At 43.6% G+C, this 24,020-nt stretch overlaps 1 protein-coding gene across 4 annotated transcripts in view; it reads left to right on the top strand.

Annotated features, from left to right (window-relative positions):
• Positions 1-395: 395 nt before the first annotated feature.
• Positions 396-24,020, top strand: part of FAM193A (family with sequence similarity 193 member A) — a 166,975-nt gene continuing 143,350 nt past the window's right edge. For 2 of the 4 annotated variants that reach the window (XM_082727057.1, XM_082727056.1), the window contains exon 1: positions 396-884. In XM_082727057.1, the coding sequence (XP_082583183.1) occupies positions 651-884 (234 nt within the window). In that variant the 5' untranslated portion in view covers positions 396-650. Of the gene's footprint in view, positions 885-1,969; positions 2,065-24,020 lie in introns of those variants that run through there. The other 2 variants (XR_014310715.1, XM_082727058.1) reach the window with 1 other exon arrangement.

Raw genomic sequence — 24,020 nt, 5'->3', positions numbered from 1 at the left:
CCGCCCAACTACAATTCCCAGAAGGCTGAGCGGCGCGGGCGTGGCCAGGGGGCGCGGAGAGCGCGGGTGTCGTCACCGACTCAGCCAGCTCCCCCCAGCCCGGCCCAGCCCCTCGCGGCGACCGGGCGAGCGGCTGCGCGCAGCCTGACGGGAATCGTGGTCATCCCGCCCTATACCCCCAGCGTTGACGGGGGCGCGTGGACTCCAACTCCCGGCGTACCCTGCGCGCTGGCCCTCGTTAACGGCGGGAGGGGGCGGGCGAGGCGGAGGGGGAGCGGCGTTCGGGAGGGCGGAGTAAGGCGGAGGGGGGGGAGGGCGCCCACACCCCTCCCCCTCCCCGCCGCTCCTTCCCCCTCCCCCGACGTAAACTGGGATCCCTTTCCCCTTGTGTCCGCCATATTGGACTCTAACTCTGGTCAGCGGCGGCGCCGGGCCCGGTGGACTCGCCGTTCTCCCGCCCAGCGGCCTCCCCGCAGCTCACGCCCGCCCGGCCCTCCCCGCCCGGAGGCGACCCCGCGCAGCGCCCCCCGCCCTCGGCCGGCCGGAGCGCCCTGCCGCCGCCTCAGCCTCCCCGCCTTCCCCGCCCTCCGCCGCCGCCCGCGGCCCCGCGCCCGCTCCGCGCCCTCTCTCCGCCCGCCCGCCCGCCCGCCATGAGCCCAGCCGACGCCAAGCGCGGGGCCAAGCGCCGGAAGAACAAGCGGGGCGGCGGCGGCGGCTCGGGTGGGGGCAACGGCGGCGCGGGCGGCGGCAAGGCCGGCCCGGCGGCGGCGCTGCGCGGCTCCCAGGCCGCGGGCCTGGCGGCCCCGGGCGGCGCGGCGGCGGCCAACGGGCCCCTCGGCTCCGGCGCGGGCGTGGGCGGTGCCGCCCCCGGAGGCTACTTCGAGGTAAGCGGCGGCGCGGCGGGGGCGGGGGGTACGGGGTGGGCGGGCGAACGCGGGCGGACCTCCCGCCGGGGCCGGGCTCCGCGCGGGTAACGGGGGCCGGGCTCCGCGCGGGTAACGCGGGCGGCTTGCGCCGTGACAGCCCTCCCGCGGGGATGGCGAGCGCGGGGTGGCTGGCTGCTAGCGCCGGGTGCCGGCATCTCCTGGGTGCGGCGCGCCGAGCTGCCTGTGCCGCTGCCCACCTGCGCGTCGCTGTCACGGACCCGGGGGCGGTGCCTTCTCGCCCCGCGCGGAGCTCGTCCTTGAGATTGCTCGCGTGCAATTCCAGAGTAATTAGGAGTCAGGTGGCGAGCGGGGCTTCCCTGCGTGGTCGGGAGTTCTCTCCGCCGTTGTTTCGCCATGCCGCCCAGAATTCTCCATCCCGTGCACGCGAGAGGCGACCCGGCAGCGCCCGCCGGGAACTTTTCTTTCTCTGCTCCGATGTGATCATCGGGGAGCCGCCTGACAGCCTTCTGGAGGCCTGCCTCTGTGCCTCCAGCTTCTCAAAAACTTCCAGGGGCAGTTGGTGGTCTGGTTACTCAGGAGTGTATGTAGTGTTGGAACTCAGGGCATCGGAAAAGTACTTTCTCCTGTATTGTCCATAGGAGCAGCTAGCACACGTTGTGGGTTGCTGCACCTTTGTTCCGCGGTGGGTCACAGCACTCGAGAAGACACAAGGTGGTACGAGGGTGTGCAGGTGACAGCCATTTCCAGTGGTTCCAGTGGCGACTCTAAGATAATGGACTTCTCCAAAGTTGAGTGGTTAGAACTGTTAAGTTGTTTTAAAGACATTTGCAGTGGGAAAAAAGAGCCTCATCAGTATTGGTGTGCCACATTGTGACACAAATTGTTTTATGCAAGATTCTAAATATCGTGCTGGAATGGCACGGAGTGAGAGCAGAAAAGAGAAATGATTGTGTATGGCGTGGCTTTGTCATGCTTTTGCATTAATTGAATATACAATAACGTTTGTGTACTTTATTTTCCGTTTAAAGGATTTCCAGCCTTTTCTGTTGTGGAGTAAGTGCAGTTGTTGCATCTTTCTCTAGATGATATTGTTACCTTTGTTTGGGATCCTGGAACACAGCCCTGGACTTCAGCCTCCAGAGGCTGCCCCTTTCCAATACCCTGGAGAGAGAAACAGGTACAGACAGGGGTTGGGAGCAAGGATGAGGTTTGGGCATTTGGATCTTTGGTCTATAAATTAAGGGCCATGTTTGCGGATCCTGGGGAGGTGAGGGTAGGAGGTCTGCCATGCAGATCCTTATGAAAATGTTGATATTTGCTGTAGCACGGTGTATAATATACCATTTCGATCAATAAAAACAAGTTTGTGGTACTGTTTTAGGTTTCAATAAATCCCATTTACTTTGCAGTATTTAGCTAAAGTAGTTTTCTTTTAGTTTATTATTCTGATCACATTAGTCAAACTCATGTAACCATCTATCAGGTATTATTATTATCATTTTATTTTTTAGAGGGGGGGGAGAGTGCTTGCAAGTGGGAGTGGGGAAGAGAGACACATAAGCAGGCTCCATGCCCAGTTGAGAGCCTGTTGCCCATGAGATCATGACTTGAACTGAAACCAAGAGTCAGTCTCTTAACTGAGTCACCCAGGTGCCCCTATCTAGTATGATTTTTGACAGGACTATCTTATTTTGTTAAACTTACAAAGCAAGATTTTTGACATGACCCTGTAAGAAATAAGATATATTAAGACCTGTAGTGCGTGCTTCCACTTATACAACAAAAGTTTTACAAGATGATATTCTGGCTTTTTTGTCTTTTTTATTTTATTCCATTTCATTAATAAAGTGATTGTAGTACACAGAATTACTTTATTGTGTACCATTGATTTGTGACCATCACCTTGAGAAACATTCTATTTTACTGTATTTTGAAGTTTCAAACTTTTATCTTGAGCTCTAAATTTCTTTCTTTTTTTTTTTTTTTTTTTAGATTTTATTTTGACAGACACAGCGAGAGAGGGAACATAAGCAGGGGGAGCCAGAGTGGGAGAGGAAGAAGCAGGCTTCCCGCGGAGCAGGAGCCCGATGTAGGGCTCAAGCCCAGAACCTTGGGATTCTGACCTGAGCCGAAGGCAGACGCTTAACGACTGAGCCACCCAGGCACCCATTAACTTTAAAATTTCTTTGCAAGCTTTTTTTTCCCAAGAAAAAATTTTTTCAAGATTTATTTATTTGAGGGGCACCTGGGTGGCTCATTGGGTTAAAGCCTCTGCCTTCAGCTCAGGTCATGATCCCATCATCCTGGGATTGAGCCCCACATCGGGCTCTCTGCTCCACGAGGAGCCTGCTTCCTTCTCTCTCTCTGCCTGCCTCTCCACCTACTTGTGATCTCTCTCTGTCAAGTAAATAAATAAAAACTTAAAAAAAAATTATTTATTTAACAGAGAGAAAATGTGAGGAAGGTGAGAGGAGAGGGAGAAGCAGACTCCCCACTGAGCAGGGTGCCTGGCGTGGGACTCGATCCCAGAATCCTGGAATCACACCTGGGCCGAAGGCAAATGGTCAACCAACTGAGCCACCCAGGCCCTCCTCAGAAATTTTTTGTTTTTTTTTAAAGACTTTATTTATTTATTTATTTGACAGAGAGAGATCACAAGCAGGCAGAGAGAGAGGAGGAAGCAGGCTCACTGCTGAGCGGAGAGCCTGATGCGGGGCTTGATCCCAGGACTCTGAGATCATGACCTGAGCTGAAGGCAGTGGCTTAACCCACTGAGCCACCCAGGCGCCCCCCCCCCCAGAAATATTTTTAACGACTTTATTTATTTGACAGAGAGCACACAAGCAGGGGGAGCAGCAGGCAAAGGGAGAAGTAGGCTCCCTGCAGAGCAGGGAGCCCAGTGTGGGACTAGATTCCAGAACCCTGGGATCATGACCTAGGCTGAAGGCAGATGCTTAACTGACTGAGCCACCCAGGTGCCCCTCTTTGCAAGTTTTTTTTTTTAAATCTTATTTATTTATTTGACAGAGATTGCAAGTAGGCAGAGAGACAGGCAGAGAGAGAGGAGGAAGGAGGCTCCTTGCTGAGCAGAGAGTCCTATGTGAGGCTCGATCCCAGGACCCTGGGATCATGACCGGAGCTGAAGGCAGTCTTAACCCACTGAGCCACCCAGGCGCCCCATTGCAAATGTTTTTAATGGTGTGCGAAAGATACCCATGGTGGCAGGGATTAGAGTGTTTTTTTTTTTTTTAAAGATTTTATTTATTTGACAGACTGAGATCACAAGTAGGCAGAGGCAGGCAGAGAGATAGGAGGAAGCAGGCTCCCCGCTGAGCAGAGAGCTCGATGCGGGGCTCGATCCCAGGACCCCAGGATCATGACCTGAGCCAAAGGCAGAGGCTTTAACCCACTGAGCCATCCAGGCGCCCCAAGTTTTTGACACTGATCACAGTGTCAAAATAATTCAGAAGCCTCTGAATTATTTTCCCATAGATGATGACCTCTTTGTGGGAACCTTGTCTGGTGCATAAGAGGCACCCAAAACAGTGTTTGTCAACAAGTAATAGGGAGTGGGTACCAGCCCTCAATTTCCGGGAGAAGCTTATGATTGCTTCTAGGGGGGGCATCTTCCCATTCTATGTAGGGTCACCAGAGTAGAAGTTGCCTGAGAGAAAAGTAAGAGTGGAAAGACTGTCTTGATTCTCAGGTGGGGTCCCGCGTGCTGGGCACAGCCCTGATTGTTAGTCCTAGGACCACCTTCATCAAGGCAACGAGGGCTTCTCCGCATGTGAGTAGTTTCTACATAGAAACAATGGCTCGGCGGTAAGTAGGAAAACATAATGTAGTTTATGGAGACTTTTGCCCACCCAGACTAGGGTATACAAATTTGATAGGCTCTTTGCCCTCAGGCATGGTGTCAAACCTCAAACTGCCTTGGCATCCTAAGTGATATGACACCTAGCTCTTAGGATTATTGTAAGAATTAAACAAGTCAACAATGTCTGGTGACACACGGCGCCGTGTGTGCACATGGTCATTATTTACCAGGAGGCTGGGTTGGACTTTATTAGGGACTTTGCTACAGGGTCCTTGCTTACTATTGATGAAGCTTTTTCCACTTGTGGAATGGGAAAACCGTATACAGTTAAGAACAGTGGACACAGCTGCATCTTGGACAAGGCCTTATTCTGATAGCTGTGTTTGGTGGTCTGCTCTGATGTGACAATAAAGGATTTGCCCTGAAATGGAAAGTTGGTATGTGAAGGGTATCATGACTATATCTTATTATTTTGCATTTTTCTGTTTTTAAGAAGATTTTATTTTTTTGAGAGAGAGCATGCAAGCGAGCAAGAGCATGAGTAGGGAGTGGGTAGGGGACAGAGGGAGAGGGAAAAGCAGACTCCCCACTGAATAGGGAGCCTGATGTGGGGCTCAGTCCCAGGACCCTGGGATCATGACCTGAGCCAATGGCAGGCGCTTAATTGATTGAGCCACACAGGCACCCCTGCATTTCTATTTTATTTTATTTTATTTTTTAAAAGATTTTACTTATTTATTTGAGAGATCAAGAGAAAGCACAAGCCAGCAGGGGCGGGGAGAGAGGCAGAGGGAGAGGCAGAGGGAAAAGCAGGCTCCCTGATGAGCAGGGAGCCCATTGTGGGGCTTGATCCCAGGAGCTTGGTATCATGACCTGAGCCAAAGGCAGATGCTTAATTGACTGAGTCATTCAGGTGTCCCTGCATGCATGCATGCATTCATTCATTCATTTCTCTCTCTTTCTGAAGATTTTATTTATTCATTTGTCAGAGGGAGAGCACACGCACGCACGCAGAAGCAGGGAGTAGCAGAGGGGGAAGCAGGCTCCCTGCTGAGAAAGGAGCCTGATGTGGAACTTGATCCCCAAGACCTTGAGATCATGACCTCCGCAGAAGGCACATGCTTAACCGACTGAGCCACCGAGGCATCCCTGCCTCTGCCTTTCTATTTTTTTTTTTTTTTTGCCTTTCTATTTTAAATGTAATTTAAGGTTCATGATATGTTAAGTGAAGAAGGAAGCTTACAAAATAGAAAATGTTTGTAGTACAGACCCACTTTTGTAAAGGTCTGTGTGCATACATATTTGCATAGGAAAGTCAGATAGGATATACATCAAAATATTTTGTGGTGGAAATTCTGATGGCTTTCTTTTTTCCTTTTTGCGCATGCCTCAAGCTTTAAGACTACAATGAGCATTACTTGTGGACCAAAAAGGTGAATGTTATTTTTACAACCTGATATTACTAACATTTTTCTTTCTTTTTTTAAATTTCATTTATTTATTTGAGAGATAGAGAGAATGGGGGGGGGCAGGGAAAGGTAGAGGGAGAGGACAAAGCAGACTCTGCATAAACCAAGGAGCTAGGCTTCAGCACATGAAGGTCACGACCTGAGCTAAAGGCAGATGCTTAACCCACTGAGCCATCCAGATGCCCCACATTTTTTATTTTTTTCCAAACAAAGCTGATTTTGGCTTTTGCTACCTTTTTACACTTAAACATTTAGGTATTATACAAAATAAAAATATTTACACTATCAGAATTCTGTTTTCTGAATAGGTGTGCAAAATTCAGTCATATACATATTATTTACAAAAACCAGAATTCCTTTGTTGTGGAAATAGACCCAGGTCACGAGCTGTTGGGATATCAAATTACATATAGTTTACACTCATAGCTCAAAAGGGAATTTAGAGCTATTTTTGCAATGCTATTAGAAATTTATAAAAGGAAGTCTTTTGGGGGTAGGGATCAAAGTACATTTCAACAGTGATACTAAAGTTGTAAAGTCAGAGTAACCTATTGTGATGTTGGAGGCATTTGTAATAACATAAATCTTTTTCATTGATGCAAAGGTGGTAAGAAGGAGATAATGTTAGTAATGTTTAAAGGCTGTCCTACAGTATATCCATAGTTAGATGATACAGTTACGGATTTGGGGGTGCCTTGGGTGTGTTGCAGAAATCACTGTGGTGATGAAATGAGGTTCATTCATAACTTTCTCTCAAGTTCACATTGGCTTTAGTGACCTGAGGAAGTATGTCAAATAAAGATCTAGAACCTTACGTGATTTAATTAAGATTAACAATGTGGTGAAGCTGCAAAGAGCACCTCCCTCTGTGATTCAGTCTATTATGTATGTGTACATCCACATAACCAATGTATCAAGATACATATAGAATATTCCCAGTACCCTAGGACACTCACTTGTTCACCTTTGCAGTCATCCCCACCACTGTTGTGCATTTTGGCTACATTTGAATTTCTCGTGAAAATGCTCTGCCAGTGCTCTCTGGCTCCACACTGAGACGCAGTCGTATTGTTGAGGGAGCAGTTCACCCTTCTCTTCGATGGCACGCGGTTTTCCATTGTTTGAGTATGCCACAGGTGATTCATTCTGATATTGATGGACATACATACGTATAGGCTATTTTATTTCATATGCACTTTCCTGTACATGTCTTTTGGTGGACATGAGTACTCCTTTCAGTCTTGTATCTATCTATCTGTGTGTGTGTGTGTGTGTGTGTGTGTGTGTCTGTGTGTGTGGAGTGCTGTGCAGTGTGACTTCAGTAGGTAACTGCCCACCAGTTTCTCTAAGTGGTTTTATTGAATGCTGATTAAAAAATTAACATGTAGTGGGATTGATATTTTAAGATGTACAGGTCTTTGGATGTAACGCATACACGGATTAATATATCCGCTATCACTGTCAGGGTACAGAACAGTTTCATGCCCACAAAAGCTCCCTCATGCAATCCCTGTGCGATCACACTCTCTCCCACCGCTAAACTCTTGGCAGCCAGTACTTTGTTACTATGATTTGTCTTCTGGAGAAGTTACTTAAATGGAATCATATAGTATGTAACTTTTTCACGCTGGTTTATTTTCACTCAGTATGTGTAATAACTTTGAGACTCCTTTGAGTTGTTCCTGTTTACTGCTGAGTAGTAGTTCTTTGTATGGACGTACCATAATTTATTCCTTTTCCCAGTGGTGGACGTTGAGGTTTTTTCCAGGTTTTGGTGAACATTAATACAGCTGCTATAAAAATTTGTGTACAGGTTTTTGTATGGAAGTAAGTTTTCATTTTTCTAAGGAGTGGGCACTGGGCTGTATGGTAATATTATAAGAAACTGCCACACTGTTTTTCAGAGTGGCCTTACCTTTTCAACTTCCCACCAGCAAGGTATGAGAGTTCCAGTTACTTTGCATCCTTGCTAGCTCTTGGTGTTGTCAGTAGTTTTATTTTAAGGCTTTCAATAGGTGTGGTGTGGTTTTAATTTGCATTTCCCTAAAGACTACTGATATTGGGGGCACCTGGGTGGCTTAGTGGCCTGAGCCTGTCTTTGGCTCAGGTCATGATCCCAGGATCCTGGGATCGAGTCCCACATCGGGCTCTCAGCTCAGCAGGGAGCCTGCTTCCTCCTCTCTCTCTGCCTCACTCTGCCTACTTGTGATCTCTGTCAAATAAATAAATAAAATCTTTAAATACAAAAAAAAAAGACTACTGATATTGAACACTTTTTATGTGTTTGTTTGCCATTCTTGTGTCCTCTTGGGTGAAGTATTTATTCAGACTTTGCCTATTTTTTTTTTTTTTTAAAGATTTTATTTATTTATTTATTTGACAGAGAGAAATCACAAGTAGATGGAGAGGCAGGCAGAGAGAGAGAGAGAGGGAAGCAGGCTCCCTGCTGAGCAGAGAGCCCGATGCGGGACTCGATCCCAGGACCCTGAGATCATGACCTGAGCCGAAGGCAGCGGCTTAACCCACTGAGCCACCCAGGCGCCCTAGACTTTGCCTATTTTTAATTGGGTTTATTTTCTTTTGAGTTTTGAGAGTTGTTCATAATTCTGGATAGGAGTCCTATGACAGATCTGTAATTTGCAAACATTTTCTTACAGTCTGTAATTTGTGTGTGTGTGTGTATTTTTTAAGATTTTATTTATTTATTTGACAGAGATCACAAGTAGGCAAAGAGGCAGGCAGAGGGAGAGGGGGAAGCAGGCTCCCCACCAAGCAGAGAGCCTGATGTGGGGCTCAATCCCAGGACCTTGAGATCATGACCTGAGCTGAAGGCAGAGGCTTAACCCACTGAGCCACCCAGGCACCCCTGTAATTTGTGTTTTTATTAACTTTTTTTTTCAAAGAAAAAATTTTAATTTTGATGAAGTTCAGCTTACCAGTTTTTTCTTATGAATCACAATATTTGGTGTCATCTAAGAACTCTTTGTTTTATAAAACTTCTGGTTATATTTTCCCCCTATGTTTTCTTCTAGAAGTTTCACAGTTTTACCTTTAGATCTGTGATTCATTTTTGAGTTAATTTTATATAAGGTATCAGATTCAAATGGGGATTTTTAAATTTTTCCATATGGATATTAGGTTGTTCCAAACCCATTTGTTGAAAGGATAATCTTTCTTCATTGAATTGACTTTTCACCTTTGTCAGAAGTTAGCTGATCTTATTTGAATGGGTTATTTTTGTACTCTATATTCTGTTCCATTGACTTAGAGGTCTATTTCATTGCCTATACCACATGTCTTAGTTACTGCAAGTCTTAAAATTGAGCAAGGTGATTTCTTTAAAGAAATTCTCCAACTTTAAAGAAAAAAAAAGTTTTGGCTATTTAGTTGTTTTTCTTTTCCATACATTTTAGAGTCAGCTTACCTATACTTACAAATAATTCTGGGATTTGAATGGAATAGCCCTAAATCTATAGATCAGTTTGGTGGAGAATTGACATGTTTACTATGTCGAGTCTTCTAATTTGTGAACATATTATGCATCTCTATTTATTTGGTGATCTTTGATTTTTTTTTATTGAGGTATAATTGACATTTAATTTGTGTTAGTTTTTTTTTTTTTTTTTTAAGATTTTATTTATTTATTTGGCAGAGAGAGACCCAGCGAGAGAGGGAACACAAGCAGGGTCAGTGGGATTGGGAGAGGTAGGCTTCCCATGAAGCAGGGAGCCTGATACGGGGCTTGATCCCAGAATCTTGGGATCATGACCTGAGCCAAAGGCAGAGCCTAAGGACTGAACCACCCAGGCACTCCCGTGTTTGACTTCTTTCATTGGTGTTTTGTAGTTTTCAGCAGATGGATTCTGTATATATTTTGTTAGATTTATATTTAAGTATTCATTTTTTGTCAACATTTATAGATGTGTTTTTGAAAAATTTCAGTTTCATTTATTTATATCATGATGGTCCATAGAAATGTAATTAGGGCGCCTGGGTGGCTCAGTGGGTTAAGCCGCTGCCTTCGGCTCAGGTCATGATCTCAGGGTCCTGGGATCGAGTCCCGCATCGGGCTCTCTGCTCAGCAGGGAGCCTGCTTCCTCCTCTCTCTCTCTCTGCCTGCCTCTCTGCCTACTTGTGATCTCTCTCTGTGAAATAAATAAATAAAATCTTTAAAAAAAAAAAAAAAGGGGCGCCTGGGTGGCTCAGTGGGTTAAGCCGCTGCCTTCGGCTCAGGTCATGATCTCGGGGTCCTGGGATCGAGTCCCGCATCGGGCTCTCTGCTCAGCAGGGAGCCTGCTTCCTCCTCTCTCTCTCTCTGCCTCTCTGCCCACTTGTGATTTCTCTCTGTCAAATAAATAAATAAAATCTTTAAAAAAAAAAAAAAAGAAATGTAATTAAATTTTCATTGGGATTTTCTGTGTAGATAGTCATGGTGTCTGAGTAGTGATTTTGTTTGTTTGTTTTCCATTCTGTATGCTTTTTCTTTCTTTTTCTTCCTTCATTGTACTAGCTAGGACTTCTAGTACAATTTTCTTGTTCCCGATTTTAGGGTGGAAGGATTCGTTATTTTACCATAAAGTGTGTCTGCTGTAGATTTTTTATTTTTTATTTATGTATTTATTTTTTAAAAGCTTATTTATTTATTTATTTTGACAGAGAGAGACCACAAATAGGCAGAGAGGCAGGCAGAGAGTGGGGGAGAAGCAGGTTCCCCACTGAGCAGAGATCCCGATGTGGGGCTCGATCCCAGGACCCCGGGACCACGACCTGAGCCAAAGGCAGAGGCTTTTTATAACCCACTGAGCCACCCAGGCGCCCCTGCTGTAGTTTTTTAGATGTCCATTATTAGGCTGAGGAAATTCCTTTCTACTTCTAGTTTGCTAAGAGTTTTATTAATGGATTTTAGATTTTATCAAGTGCTTTTTTGAATCAAATTGAGAAGATCACGTTTTTCCTCATTAGACTATTACTATGGTAGATCCCATCACTGATATTTGAATATTGAACCAGCTTTGCATTCCTGGAATGAACTCTGCTTCATCAGTGTATATTACTCTTTTTTTTTTTTTTTAATATCAAATGTTATAAGATTTATTTGTGTATGTCCTGGAGCGTAGAAATGAGAAGAACCATCTAGCAAAGAATTAGGATACAAAAATGAATAGGACTAGCCCCCTTCACAAGAATATATAACCTAATATTGTCCCTTATTTCTGCCCCTTCAGGGAAAGACAGTGATACAGATGAGGCCTTTCTGTTTTTCCACAGTTCTTGTTTGTTCTCAGAGTGGTCAGCAGGGTAGAAGATCTGTCAGACCTCACAGTTCCAGCTTTTTGTATGTGGTCTCCTGGGTTTTTTTTGTTTTGTTTTTTAACATATAATGTATTATTTGTTTCAGGGGTACAGGTGTGTGATTCATCAGTTTTATCCAATTCACAGTGCTCACCATAGCACATGCCCTCCCCAGTGTCCATCCCCCAGCCACCCCTTTCCTTCCACGCCTCTCCCCTCCAGCATTCCTCAGTTTGTTTCCTGAGATTAAGAGTCTCTTATGGTTTGTCTCCCTCTCTGGTTTCATCTTGTTTCATTTTTCTCTCCCTTCCCCTGTTATTCTCTGTCTTATTTCTCAAATCCTTCATATTAGTGAGATCATATGATAATTGATGATAATTGTCTTGCTCTGATTGATTTATTCCCTTAACATAATACCCTCTAGTTCCATCCATGTTGTTGCAAATGGCAAGATTTCATTTTTTGATGGCTGCATAATATTCCATTGTATATAGGTATATTACTCTTTTTTTAGTTGCTGGATTCAGTTTAGTAATATTTTGTTGGGCTTTATTGCATCTGTTTTCATGAAGTAAATGTCACTAGTTTTTTTATTCTTTTGTCTTTGCCTGGTTTTGATATCAGTATAATGTTGGCTGCATTAAGTAACTTAGGAATTGTTACTTTCTCTCTGTTGTAGTGTGTACTTTTCGAAGAATTGACCCATTTCACCTAAATTTTTGAATTTAAATGTGTATAGTTGTCTGTAATGTTATAATGTAATGTGTCTTATGTCTTTGAGGGTCTACAGTGAAGTCCCCTCTTTCACTCTTTTTTTTTTTTTAATTTTATTTATTTATTTGACAGAGATCACAAGTAGGTGGAGGTGGGGGAGCAGGCTCTCTGCTCAGCAGGAAGCCCGATGTGGGGCTCCATCCTAGGACCCCGAGATCATGACCCGAGCTGAAGGCAGAGGCTTAACTCAGTGAGCCACCCAGGCGCCCCTTCCCTATTTCATTCTTTTTTTTTTTTTTTAAAGATTTTATTTATTTATTTGACAGAGAGAGATCACAGTAGGAGAGAGGAAGGGAAGAGATCACAGAGAGAGAGGAAGGGAAGCAGGCCCCCTGCTGAGCAGAGAGCCCGATGTGGGACTCGATCCCAGGACCCTGAGATCATGACCCGAGCCGAAGGCGGCGGCTTAACCCACTGAGCCACCCAGGCGCCCCCCTATTTCATTCTTGATACTGATTGATAATTCTCTCTTTCTTTTCCAGCCAGTCTTGGCTAGGGTTTCCTCAAGTGTTATTTAAGTTCAGTTAACTAACGTATAGTAGATTATTAGTTTTAGAGATAGAGGTCATTAATTCATCAATTACATGTAACACCCAGTGCTCGCTGTGTCACATGCCCTCCTTGATGCCCATCACCCATTTACCCCATCCCCCACTCACCTTCCCTCCAGCAGCCTTCAGTTTGTTTCCTAGAGTCCAGAGTCTCTTATGGTTTGTCTCCCTCTCTGATTTCATCTTACTTTATTTTGCCTTCCCTTCCCCTTTGATCTTCTGTTTTGTTTCTTAAATTCCACATATGAGTGAAATCATATGATAATTGTCTTAGCATAATACCCTCTAGTTCCATCCATGTCATTGCTAATGGTAAGATTTCTCTCTCTTTTTATGGTTGCTAGTATTCCATTGTATATATACCCCACATCATCTTTATCCTTTCATATGTCGATGGACATCTGGTCTCTTTCCATATTTGGGCTATTGTGGACATTACTGTTGTAAACATTGGGGTGGAGGTGCCCCTTCAGGTGCCACTGGGTTTGTATCCTTTGGGTAAATACCTAGTAGTATAATGGCTGGGTCTAGTATAGCTCTATTTTTTAACTTTTTGAGGAATTTCCATATGTTTTTCACGGTTGCTGTATAGTTCCTCAAGTTTTTAATGTTTTTGAAGAAACAGCTTTTTGTTTTGGTCCCCCCCCCCCATTTTTCTGGTTTTGATTTTTTTTTTTTTAAAGACTTTATTTATTTATTTGCCAGAGACAGAGGGAGAGAGAGCGCGAGCACAGGCAGACAAAGAGGCAGGCAGAGGCAGAGGGAGAAGCAGGCTCCCTGCTGAGCAAGGAGCCCAATGTGGGACTCGATCCCAGGACCCTGGGATCATGACCTGAGCCGAAGGCAGCTGCTTAACCAACTGAGCCACCCAGGCGTCCCATCTGGTTTTGATTTTGATCATTTTTCCCCCCTCTGCTTTTTTCCTTGCTTTGGGCTTATTTCAGTTTTTCTTTCTCTAATTTCTTTCTTTCTTTCTTTCTTTTTTTTTTTTTTAAGATTTTATTTATTTATTTGACAGAAGAGAGATCACAGGTAGAGAGGCAGGCGGGGTGGGGGAGTGAGGCTTAGCAAGGGGCCCTCAGCAGGGGGAAGCAGGCTCCCCGCTGAGCAGAGAGCCCAATGTGGGGCTCCATCCCAGGACCTGGAGATCATGACCTGAGCCGAAGGCAGCGGCTTAACCCACTGAGCCACCCAGGTGCCCAATTTTTAAGGTTTTATGGTATATCTTGGTGAATGTAACTTATGTACAGAAAACATATATATTCTATTATTGAGTGGAATGTTCTCTGAATGCCATTTGGATGCAGTCAGTGATGATGTTTTGAGTTTTTTTTTTAATATTCTTGCTGATTTTTTGTTTACTGATACTTAGTTGCCAAGAGTCACGTTGAAGCCTGCAAAAATTGATTTCTCCTTAGAGTTTGTTTCATTTTTGCTTCATGTATTTTGAAACTGGGTTATTTGGTGCATATACATTTAGGATTGTTATGTCTTCTTGGTGCAATGGCCCTTTTGTCATTTAAATTATGTCCCTCTTATCCAAATGGTATTTTGGCTCTTAAGTCTACTTTACCTGATACTAACAGAGCCCCTTTAATTTTCTTTTCATTAGTATTTGCATGGTAGGTATATCTTTACTATTTCTTTAATTTTAACCTACCCATGTAATTATATTTGAAGTGTGTTTTTTACAGATAGTTGCTTAACTAATTTTCATTAATTATTTATATTCTTGTTTTTACTTTTAATTATAAAGTATATGTGAAATATAGTTATTAACTTGAGGCCTTTCTTTCCTGGTCTAATTACTGGTTGAATATATGTATTTGGTGTACTGTGAGCTGCTGCTGTGCACTGTGTAGCTTGCTTTATGTGACTCTTTTGCTCCATTTGGCTTTTGGAACTCACTTGCTGGAACACACTGGCACGGAGACGCAAGCTGTCTTTAGAGAGACTTTAATCTCTATGAGTTGGGATCAAATAATTTGTATCTCATGGGACTACAAAAGATTTATTTATTTATATTTTTCTTGTAGAAATCAACTTTAGTTTCTAAACTTTTTTTTTTTTTTTTTAAGATTTTATTTATTTATTTATTTAACAGAGAGCACACAGTCAAGGGAGAGGGAGAAGCAGGCTCCTCACTCCATCCTAGGACCCTGGGACCATGACCTAAGCTGAGGGCAGACACCTAACGACATGAGCCACCCAGGTCCATTTCTAAACTATCTAATAATTATGTGGCATTCAATTAATCACATTTTCTGTGGAAATGGACTTTTCCCCCCACATATATTAGTAGAATGCAAAGGACATTCTCTCTTTTTTTAAAAAAAATTTTGTTTTTAGGTAATCTCTACACCCAAATTGGGGCTTGAAAACTGAGATCAAGAGTTGCTTGCTCTATCGCCTGAGGTAGCAGGAGCCCTGGCATTTTTCTCTTAAATATTCTGAGTACAATATTAGTTACATTGTGAAACTGAGTGAGAAGTTGGAGAATTTAATTGCTTATGGCCCAGGATTTTTTTTTTTTTTTTAAGATTTGTTTACTTGAGGGGCGCCTGGGTGGCTCAGTGGGTAAGCCGCTGCCTTCGGCTCAGGTCATGATCTCAGAGTCCTGGGATTGAGTCCCGCATCGGGCTCTCTGCTCAGCGAAGAGCCTGCTTCCCTCTCTCTCTCTCTGCCTGCCTCTCCATCTACTTGTGATTTCTCTCTGTCAAATAAATAAATAAAATCTTAAAAAAAAAAAAAAGATTTGTTTACTTGAGAGAGAGAGAGAGTGAACATGTAGGGGCAGAGGGAGAGAGTCTTAAGTAGACTCTATGCAAGTGCAAGCCCAGCACAGGGCTCAGTACCAAGACCCTGAGGTCACAACCTGAGGAAAAGCCAAGAATTGGATGCTTAACCCACTCTGCCACAGGCGCTCCAGCCCTGGGTTTTTATTTGACACAGAGAGACACACAGCAAGAGAGGGAAGACAAGCAGGGGGAGTGGGAGAGGGACTCGATCCCAGGACCCTGGGATCATGACCTGAACTGAAGGCAGACACTTAACAACTGAGCCACCCACGTGCCCAGCCCTGGATTTTTTTTTTTTTTTTAAATTTTTATTTATTTGACAGAGAAGAGACCACAAGCAGGCAGAGAGGCAGTCAGGGGCTGGGGGGGGAAGCAGGCTCCCTGCCAAGCAGAGAGCCCAATGCGGGTCTCCATCCCAGGACCCTGAGATCATGACCTGAACCAAAAGCAGAGGCTTTAACCCATTGAGCCACCCAGGCGCCCCAGCCCTGGATTTTTTAAATTAAACTTTTTTATTTTTCTTCTTTAAGATTATTTATTTATGGGGGCGCCTAGGTGACTTTATTTTGATTTCACCAACTTTTCCACTATTATTCTGTTTCTATTCCAAAAACCTAATATGGGACACCACATTGCATTTAGTGGCCCTGAGTTTTAACTTTCATTATTTTTAGCTGCTTTATATATGGAATGGGATGATTAATTTTTATTTTCCTCAAGGTAGTTCTGCAAAAAGCTAATTAATATATATTTTTAAAGTGTGGTGGTAATTTTGTATTAATGTCAAAATTCAGTGAAATTGTTAACTAATAGTTTGTTACAATCTAATTCTTTCTTCTTTCTTTCTTTTCCTAATTCTTTTATTTTTTCTCTTCATGCTTGGCAATTACTCCACTGGTGAAAGTAGCCCAGCAGGGTAAATGTTGTCTACCAGTGCCTGCTGAGAGGTTAGCCTTCTCTGTAGAGGTCCCTGAAGGTGAGGATCTGTCAGTGCAGGTGCCTCCCTAGTCAAGGACTAGGACATTTAGAGAAGGGAGTTGCCAGCCCCTTGCAAAGCTCTTCAGTTGCTTTAGATAAAGAAACCCCAGAAATGAATTATTGACTATGCTTATACTATTGTGCTTGCTTCCTGTTTTTAAAAGCATAAAAAAATGACTTAATAACTGCCTTCAATTGTAGCAGGTCAGTTGTATCTCAGTTAAAAAAAAAAAGATTAATAGGAAGGTTGGATCTGCCAACCAGTCATTACAAAATTAATTGTCTTTCTACAAACTGTGAGTTGAACTGTTCTTTTGATGTTTGCACATTTGCAGATGCCCACACCAGTATTCCAATTGGAATGCTAGGACTGGCAAATCATAGAATCATAGGACTTGAGAACTGGACAGGAAAACAACGGAACACATGCTTTTTGCTGAGATGGTATTTGCTAGCTGAGGAAGCCGGGGCCCAAAGAATTGAGTTTGGAAAATCCCTTTAATTGCCCTCATCAGTCAGTCTCCCCTGTTGCACCTTTCAGCTCCTGGTGGCATTTATCCCTTCTCAGTGGCCACCCGATATACAAACCCCCTGCTGTTCTTTTTTTTTTTTTTTTTTAAGATTTTATTTATTTATTTGACAAACAAAGATCACAGTAGGCAGAGAGGCAAGCAGAGAGAGGGGGAAGCAGGCTTCCTGCTGAGCAGAGAGCTGGATGTGGGTGGGACTGGATCCCAGGATGCTGGGATCATGACCTGAGCCAAAAGCAGAGGCTTTAACCCACTGAGCCACCCAGGCGCCCCCTCTCATCACTTTCTGTAAACTAGTTTTTGTTAGTGACCTTTGTACGACCTCCTCCCCCCTTTTTAAGCACAATCCCCACGCGCCTGAGCACTTGGAAATCAGGTCCTCACTTTCCTTTGGTGACACTTTCACTTGCTCTTCCAGGCCTTGCCTGACCAACGCTCTGGTCGAATGGAGAGGTTCTCATTCTTGCTCTTCATTTCCTTGGGCTTTTTTGTCCTCCTGCTGTCACCACCTGTGTCTGACCCTGTAGCAGTCACACCATTCTGCCTGTGTCAGTGTGAGTGGGTCATATCCTTCTTGCCTTTGCACCTTTGCACACTGTTTCTCTCCCTTCTTTGCTGGTTAGCCACTGTTTCCCTCTCAGAAGAGGTGACAGGCTGTCCCTGTGGGACACGTGCCTGCATCGTCCTTGGCCAGGCTGTTTTTGTCCTTCCGGGTTCTTTGGTGTTTGTCCTCAGCTCACCACGACATTTAGACTGGATAGTAATCCCTCATTCATTGGGGCATTTTCTTCTAAACTGTGGTCTGTGGCTTACTCTTACTCTGCTGCTCTGGGATCCAGTCTGGTTGGTGTGCACTCCTGCAGTTCTTCCCTCTTTCCCTTTTGTCCTGAAATCTGTTGTCTTAGTTGTCTTTGAATATGGAAGAAAGCATTATCCATTTTTCTGAAGTTAATTTTATATTCCTGAGGTTCTTAAGTGATCAATTTTAGTGAGTCTGTTAACCCATGGAAACTCACTGCAAAATTTATGTGAATACATTGTCTTGAGGTCTCTTCAAAACCTCTGTTCTTTCTCTCCTGGATGTGGAATCTTTAATCCTTTATTGGGCTAGTTTCTTTAGCATCCAGATTTTGAATTTTCTGTCTTCCCTTCCCCCTCAGTTCTTCTCTTGACCTTGCTTAACGACTTCAACTACCTTTTTAGCTGTCTTTGTCCTACTGGTTGCCACTAAATAACTTGAATATACTGGTTAATAATATTGGTTACTATTAGTTGCTTCTACTTTCTTCATTTTCAGTCCCTGTTTCACTTCCTTATCCATCTCCCATTTTAATCAGCTTTCCCAGGGGGCATTAAGTGATCATTCTGTTATCAGATCCTGTAGTTGTTCAGTCCTGATGTCTTTTGAGCTCGTTGCATTTGTTCTTGCTTATATACAGCTTTCTGGAACTGTCTTTTGCTTTCTATTTTTATTTTATTTTATTTTTAGAGAAAGCATGTGAGGGGGAGAAGGGAGAAAGGGCAGGGAGAGAGAATCTTAAGCAGGTCCCACACCCAGTGCAGAGCCCAACAAGGGGCTCGATCTCACAACCCTGAGATTTTGACTTGAGACAAAATGAATTCAAGTTAGACGCTTAACCACCTGAGCTACCCAGGCACCCCTTTTTGCCTTCTTTAACAGGCAGTATCCTGGTTCTCCTCCTACCTGGCTTTGGTTGCACTCATTTAGTCCTCCATTCTACGATACCCACCTTGATGCAGGTGAGTCTATATCCAGTTCTTTCTCTCTCGTTCATTCTTACACTTGGTAATTGGTATGTTGGTAGAGATTTCTGATAATAGTTAGCCACTCGAATGTTGATTAGTCTGTCTCTAACATTGTGGTTGCACTTGGTTACTAGAGTGATGGCTACGGCCTTTCTTGCCTCATTTCTGGCAAGTGAACCCAGCCTATCCATGCTTAGACTAGACTCGTCTCTTCACATTACAAAATAGCATAGTGGTTTATTTGCTAGCTAATTTATCAGAGAAAGTTTTTTTTTTAAGATTAAAAAAAAATTTTTAGTAATCTCTATATCCACTGTGGTGCTTGAACTCAACCCCGAGATCAAGAGTCACACGCTCCACTGACTGAGCCAGCTAGGCGCCCCTCAGAATAAGTTTTTGTCTAAGCATTCCCCGCTAGCTGTATGGGTGGTGCATTGTCAGGCGGGGCTGTACCAGGTAATCTTTTTTTTTTTTTTTTAATATTTTATTCATTTATTTGACAGAGAGAGAGAAATCACAAGTAGACGGAGAGGCAGGCAGAGAGAGAGAGAGAGGGAAGCAGGCTCCCTGCTGAGCAGAGAGCCTGATGCGGGACTCGATCCCAGGACCCTGAGATCATGACCTGAGCCGAAGGCAGCGGCTTAACCCACTGAGTCACCCAGGCGCCCCTGTACCAGGTAATCTTGAAGATCTTTCCCAACTTTATGATTCTATGATTGTCAGTCCTTTGGTCACACGCTTTCAGAGACTGCCCATCGCCTACTGCAGACCTACTGTAGGGGTCTCTAAAGTGAGGTGTGCTTAAGAGGCACTCTGGGAGTAGCAGTGGTGCGGGAAGGACGTGTTAGTCCTTACCTTTTCCAGTAAGATGTTTGGCTGTGCAAACATTGGCTCCGTGGATTGAGATCGGCAGCCTCACTTGGCTGTGTATTTCAGAGTTGTGAGTCTTGCATGATTGCTGGGGTATCCTGAGGCGGGAGGGGAAGTTCGGTCAGTTAGAGCATGTCGAAGAAGCACTCATGAAGTATGTTCATGGATTCTCTAATTTTAATTAAACTGGTCCTCACAAAATACGTAGTCTTCAAAGAAACCCTGGGTTGAAGACAGTCCCAGTGATGAAAGTGTATGGAACAATTGGGGAATTGATGGCAGGAGCATCACTGCCGCTTCCTGTAAGGCTCTGTATTAGCCATGTAACGAAGTTAGGAAAATGATGGAAGCAGAGCTGAGAACTGACTCTTAAAGGTTGTTGGAAATGTGCAGTTACTAGTGATGAGCTACTCCAAAGTGGTTATCTTGCCTTGAGATGTTAGGGAAGGAGAGAAGTGAGCCTTTACAGTCAGCAAAAGACTTACCAGGTGAGAAACTGCTGTAAATTTTGTAACAGTGTTTAAAGTTAGGGGTTACTCAATCTAGTACTTTATAGAATTTCATTAAACTTAAGGATGAACTCCTCCTGAGGTTTTACATTTCTAAAAGGTTCCGTTGGATAAGCAACTGTAGCTAATTTGCACAGACAGACATTTAAGATGGAGTACTAGGAGCATATAACATCATGGAAAGTTCGGGTGGAACTAAATTAGCATGATTTAGTAAGTGCAAATGATATATTTCTTCCATTTAGATCTGTATGTATGTAAATAGGAGAGGGACCTTTTTCAGTAAAGACTGCCAGCAAAACCAGCTTTGTACGTAATGTAATTTATAGTATTCCAAAGATCTGTTTTTGTTTTTGTTTTAAAGATTTTATTTATTTGTCAGAGAGAGAGAGAGAGAAAGAGAGAGATAGAGAGCAAGAGCGAGCACAGGCACAAACAGGCAGAGTGGCAGGCAGAGGCAGAGAGAGGCTTTTTGTAGATTCAGATTGGGTACCCTGTGTGTACGTGTGTGTGTGAGAGAGGGAGAGAGAGAGAATGCTTGGATAGAGTAGGATGGCAGAAAGGACAACGCATGTGAAATTTATTCACATGATGCATAAATAAATTCTTACAGCAATGAATTAAAGCCAGACTCATGCATGGGATCAGCCTGAGCCCTTTTCAGAAGTAGTAGATCTTTACAGTGTTTTGTAATGAGTTAGGGAATAACTATGAGAGTACTTGCCAAGATACAGAACTTTTCTGGATATCTCATGGTAAAATTAAAAGCTCTGCCTATTCTGAAGGTGAATTGAGTGTTTTTCTTTTACACAAAGACAAGTGGTCTAAATTTGCTGATCTTTTCTGTAATAATAAGTGACTTTCAGTAGAAAGCTACATAACAAATTCAGTATTTTTAAGAAAATAAATACTTACTCTGCCCTCTCCAGGTAAAGGTGACATTTTAACACAATGGGTAGAAAATTGCTTTTTGAAAGAAGCTTTTGCTATGAAGAGCATCTTGAAAATGGATGTTTAGAGTTGTAGCCACAATGTTTTGTTTTGTTTTCTTGCTAAGAATAATATAAGTAGTTCATCTTACTGCATACTTAAACTGGGACATAAAATTTTTATACTGTCTATAAGCTTTTCGTAAAGTTTTTTTCTGAACTTATTAAAAATACAAAAATGTGATACCTTCTGATTTGTGTAAAAACAAAGAACTCTGTGAGGAAGATAAAAATTGATTAGCTGAATTTCAGTAAAAATCTTTGTGTAATTTATTGATGGGAAAAAAAATCAATTAGCATGATTTAGTAAGTGCAAATGATACATTTCTTCCATTTAGATCTGTATGTATTTAAATAGGAGAGGGACCTTTTTCAGTAGGACTGCCAGCAAAACCAGCTTTCTATGTAATATAATTTACAGTATTCCAGAGATCTGGAGAGCGAGCACAGGCAGACAGAGTGGAAGGCAGAGTCAGACGGAGAAGCAGGCTCCCTGTGGAGCAAGGAGCCCAATATGGGACTCGATCCCAGGACGCTGGGATCATGACCTGAGCCGAAGGCAGCTGCCTAACCAACTGAGCCACCCAGGCGTCCCGATTTTTTTTTTTAAGATTTTGTTTATTTATTTGTCAGAGAGAGCAAGAGCGAGCGCAGGCACAAGCAGGCAGAGTGGTAGGCAGAGGCGGAGAGAGAAGCATGCTTCCTGCCGAGCAAGGAGCCCGATGTGGGACTCAATTCCAGGGCCCTTCGATCATGACCTGAGCCGAAGGCAGCGGCTTAACCGACTGAGCCACCCAGGCGTCCCCAAAGATCTGGTTTTAACACAAAGTATTATACCAAGATTTTGAAAAATAATAAAGTACATTCAATTACACTGGCCTCCTTACATTTTTTTCTCATTATTCTTTGTTGTAAAAAAGTTTTTCCAGGGTCTTGGTCAATTAAGTGTCCGACTCTTCATTTCGTTTTGGCTCATGTCATGATCTCAGGGTTGGGCTCTGTGCTGGGTATGGAGCCTGCTTAAGATTCTTTCTCTCCTTCCCCACTCCCCACCCCCCTCTTAAAAAAAGTTTTTCAGTGTTGTTAAAAAAAAAAGTATGCAAAAATAGGATTTCATTTTTATTTTATTATATGTTTTTTTGTTTTGTGTACTTTTTTAAAAAAGATTTTTAATCGCTTTTGAGTCAGAGAGAGTGAGAGAGCAGGAGCAGGGGGAGAAGCAGAGGTAGAGGGACAGTCAGTCTGTATGCAGAGCATAGAGCCCCACATGGAGCTCAATCCCACAACCCACAGATCATGACCTGAGTTGAAATCAAGAGTTGGGCGCTTAACCAACTGAGCCACCCAGATGCCCCTTGTGTATTTTTTATTGTATGTAAATTACATTTATCAACTGCATCTAAATGCCTTCTGCATTACTGGTAAGAGATGTAGGGTGACCTCAGAGCCATGTTTTTGTGCCATGCCTGGATGTATAGTCTGTTATGGGGGTGGGGTGGGGTGTACTCAGATCTTCCTGGCTGGGAGTCCTTCCAGAGGAGTTCACCCACTGTTGCAAGCAGGACCCTTCTCCAGCTAGATCCCCTCCTTCTTTCTCTCATTACCTTGTACTTTCTCATACATCACATCTGGAACTTGGCTCCCTACCTTTGCTCTCCAGGAAAGCTTTTTCTCTTACATCCTCTTTTCCTACTCCCCATCCCTTCCTTCCAGTTCTGCCTCCTGAGCACCCTACTGCTCTTTGTTATTTGGGGCCTAGCTTGTTACTCTTTTCTCCATTCAGCTCACCCTGATCTCCCAGTGACAGCAGTACCTCTGATGACACTGAACACATTTGTACTTACCCAATGCGTTCATTGCCTTTTACTAGATTGGTAGTCAGAGGGATTTCAAGGCCAAGTACCTTGTTCATAGCCAGTAAGTGTTTGTTGAATGAATCAAATGGGGTATAGAATTAGGAATTTTTAAAAGTTGTCTAAAAATTTCATTATCACATTTGAAGTGTAGAAGTTTTCTATCATGTGAATTTAGACAGAGTCCAGTAATGTAGTCCAGAAGTTCGAACATACTAAATTAAGAGGCACAGTGAAAACTTCTAGGCCAGCATTTCCCATAGCGGGGTATGAGTGTCATTACCAGGCATAGCTCCCACAGTAAGGGGAAGACAGGAGGGGCGCTACTGCGAGAAAGCAGGGGTGGTATTTGGAGAAGTAGGACTCAGGTCTTAGGAGGTAATGGAATGGATACAGCTCCTGCGTACAAGCTTAGGTCCAGATTTAGTTGATTCTCAAGTGTGGACAGTCATTGGCCTCCTTTTCCTGTGGCAGGGAAACTCATGATTGGGTAGGGTTAAGTCTGTAGGTCACTCTGGGAGTTAAACACAACTTGTTTCAAATGGTCCTTGTTATTTCTTGAAACACTCCTGGGCTTACTCATCCAGACTCTTGTGAAGAGCCAGCTGATTAGAAACTCATGTGTGGGACTGAGAAATTTGGTTGCTAACAGTGGGTGGACTCTAACTTTCTAAAAACTGAGTTTTATTTAGCAGTAATACAAGAGCAGTCCAAAGTTTGGCTTATTCAGTCTTGTTTAAACAAAGTGTGCAGACAGGAGCAGTTTGCTTCTTTTAATAGTGAGAGCTCTGGTGCTTAACATCTGGAAGTGCTCTCAAGAGTTGTGGGGAAGATTCGGACAGAGGCTCCCCTGAGATCTGTCTTCCTTCATCATTCATGTAGAGCATCTAGTATGTGTCAGGAATTGTTCTTGACACTGAGGCTCTGTTGGGGAAC

This window comes from Mustela nivalis (assembly GCF_964662115.1).
Source record: "Mustela nivalis genome assembly, chromosome: 4".
Taxonomy (NCBI): Eukaryota; Metazoa; Chordata; class Mammalia; order Carnivora; family Mustelidae; genus Mustela; species Mustela nivalis.
Note: the sequence above shows the minus strand (reverse complement) of the source record. Positions and strands in the feature narration are given on the sequence as shown.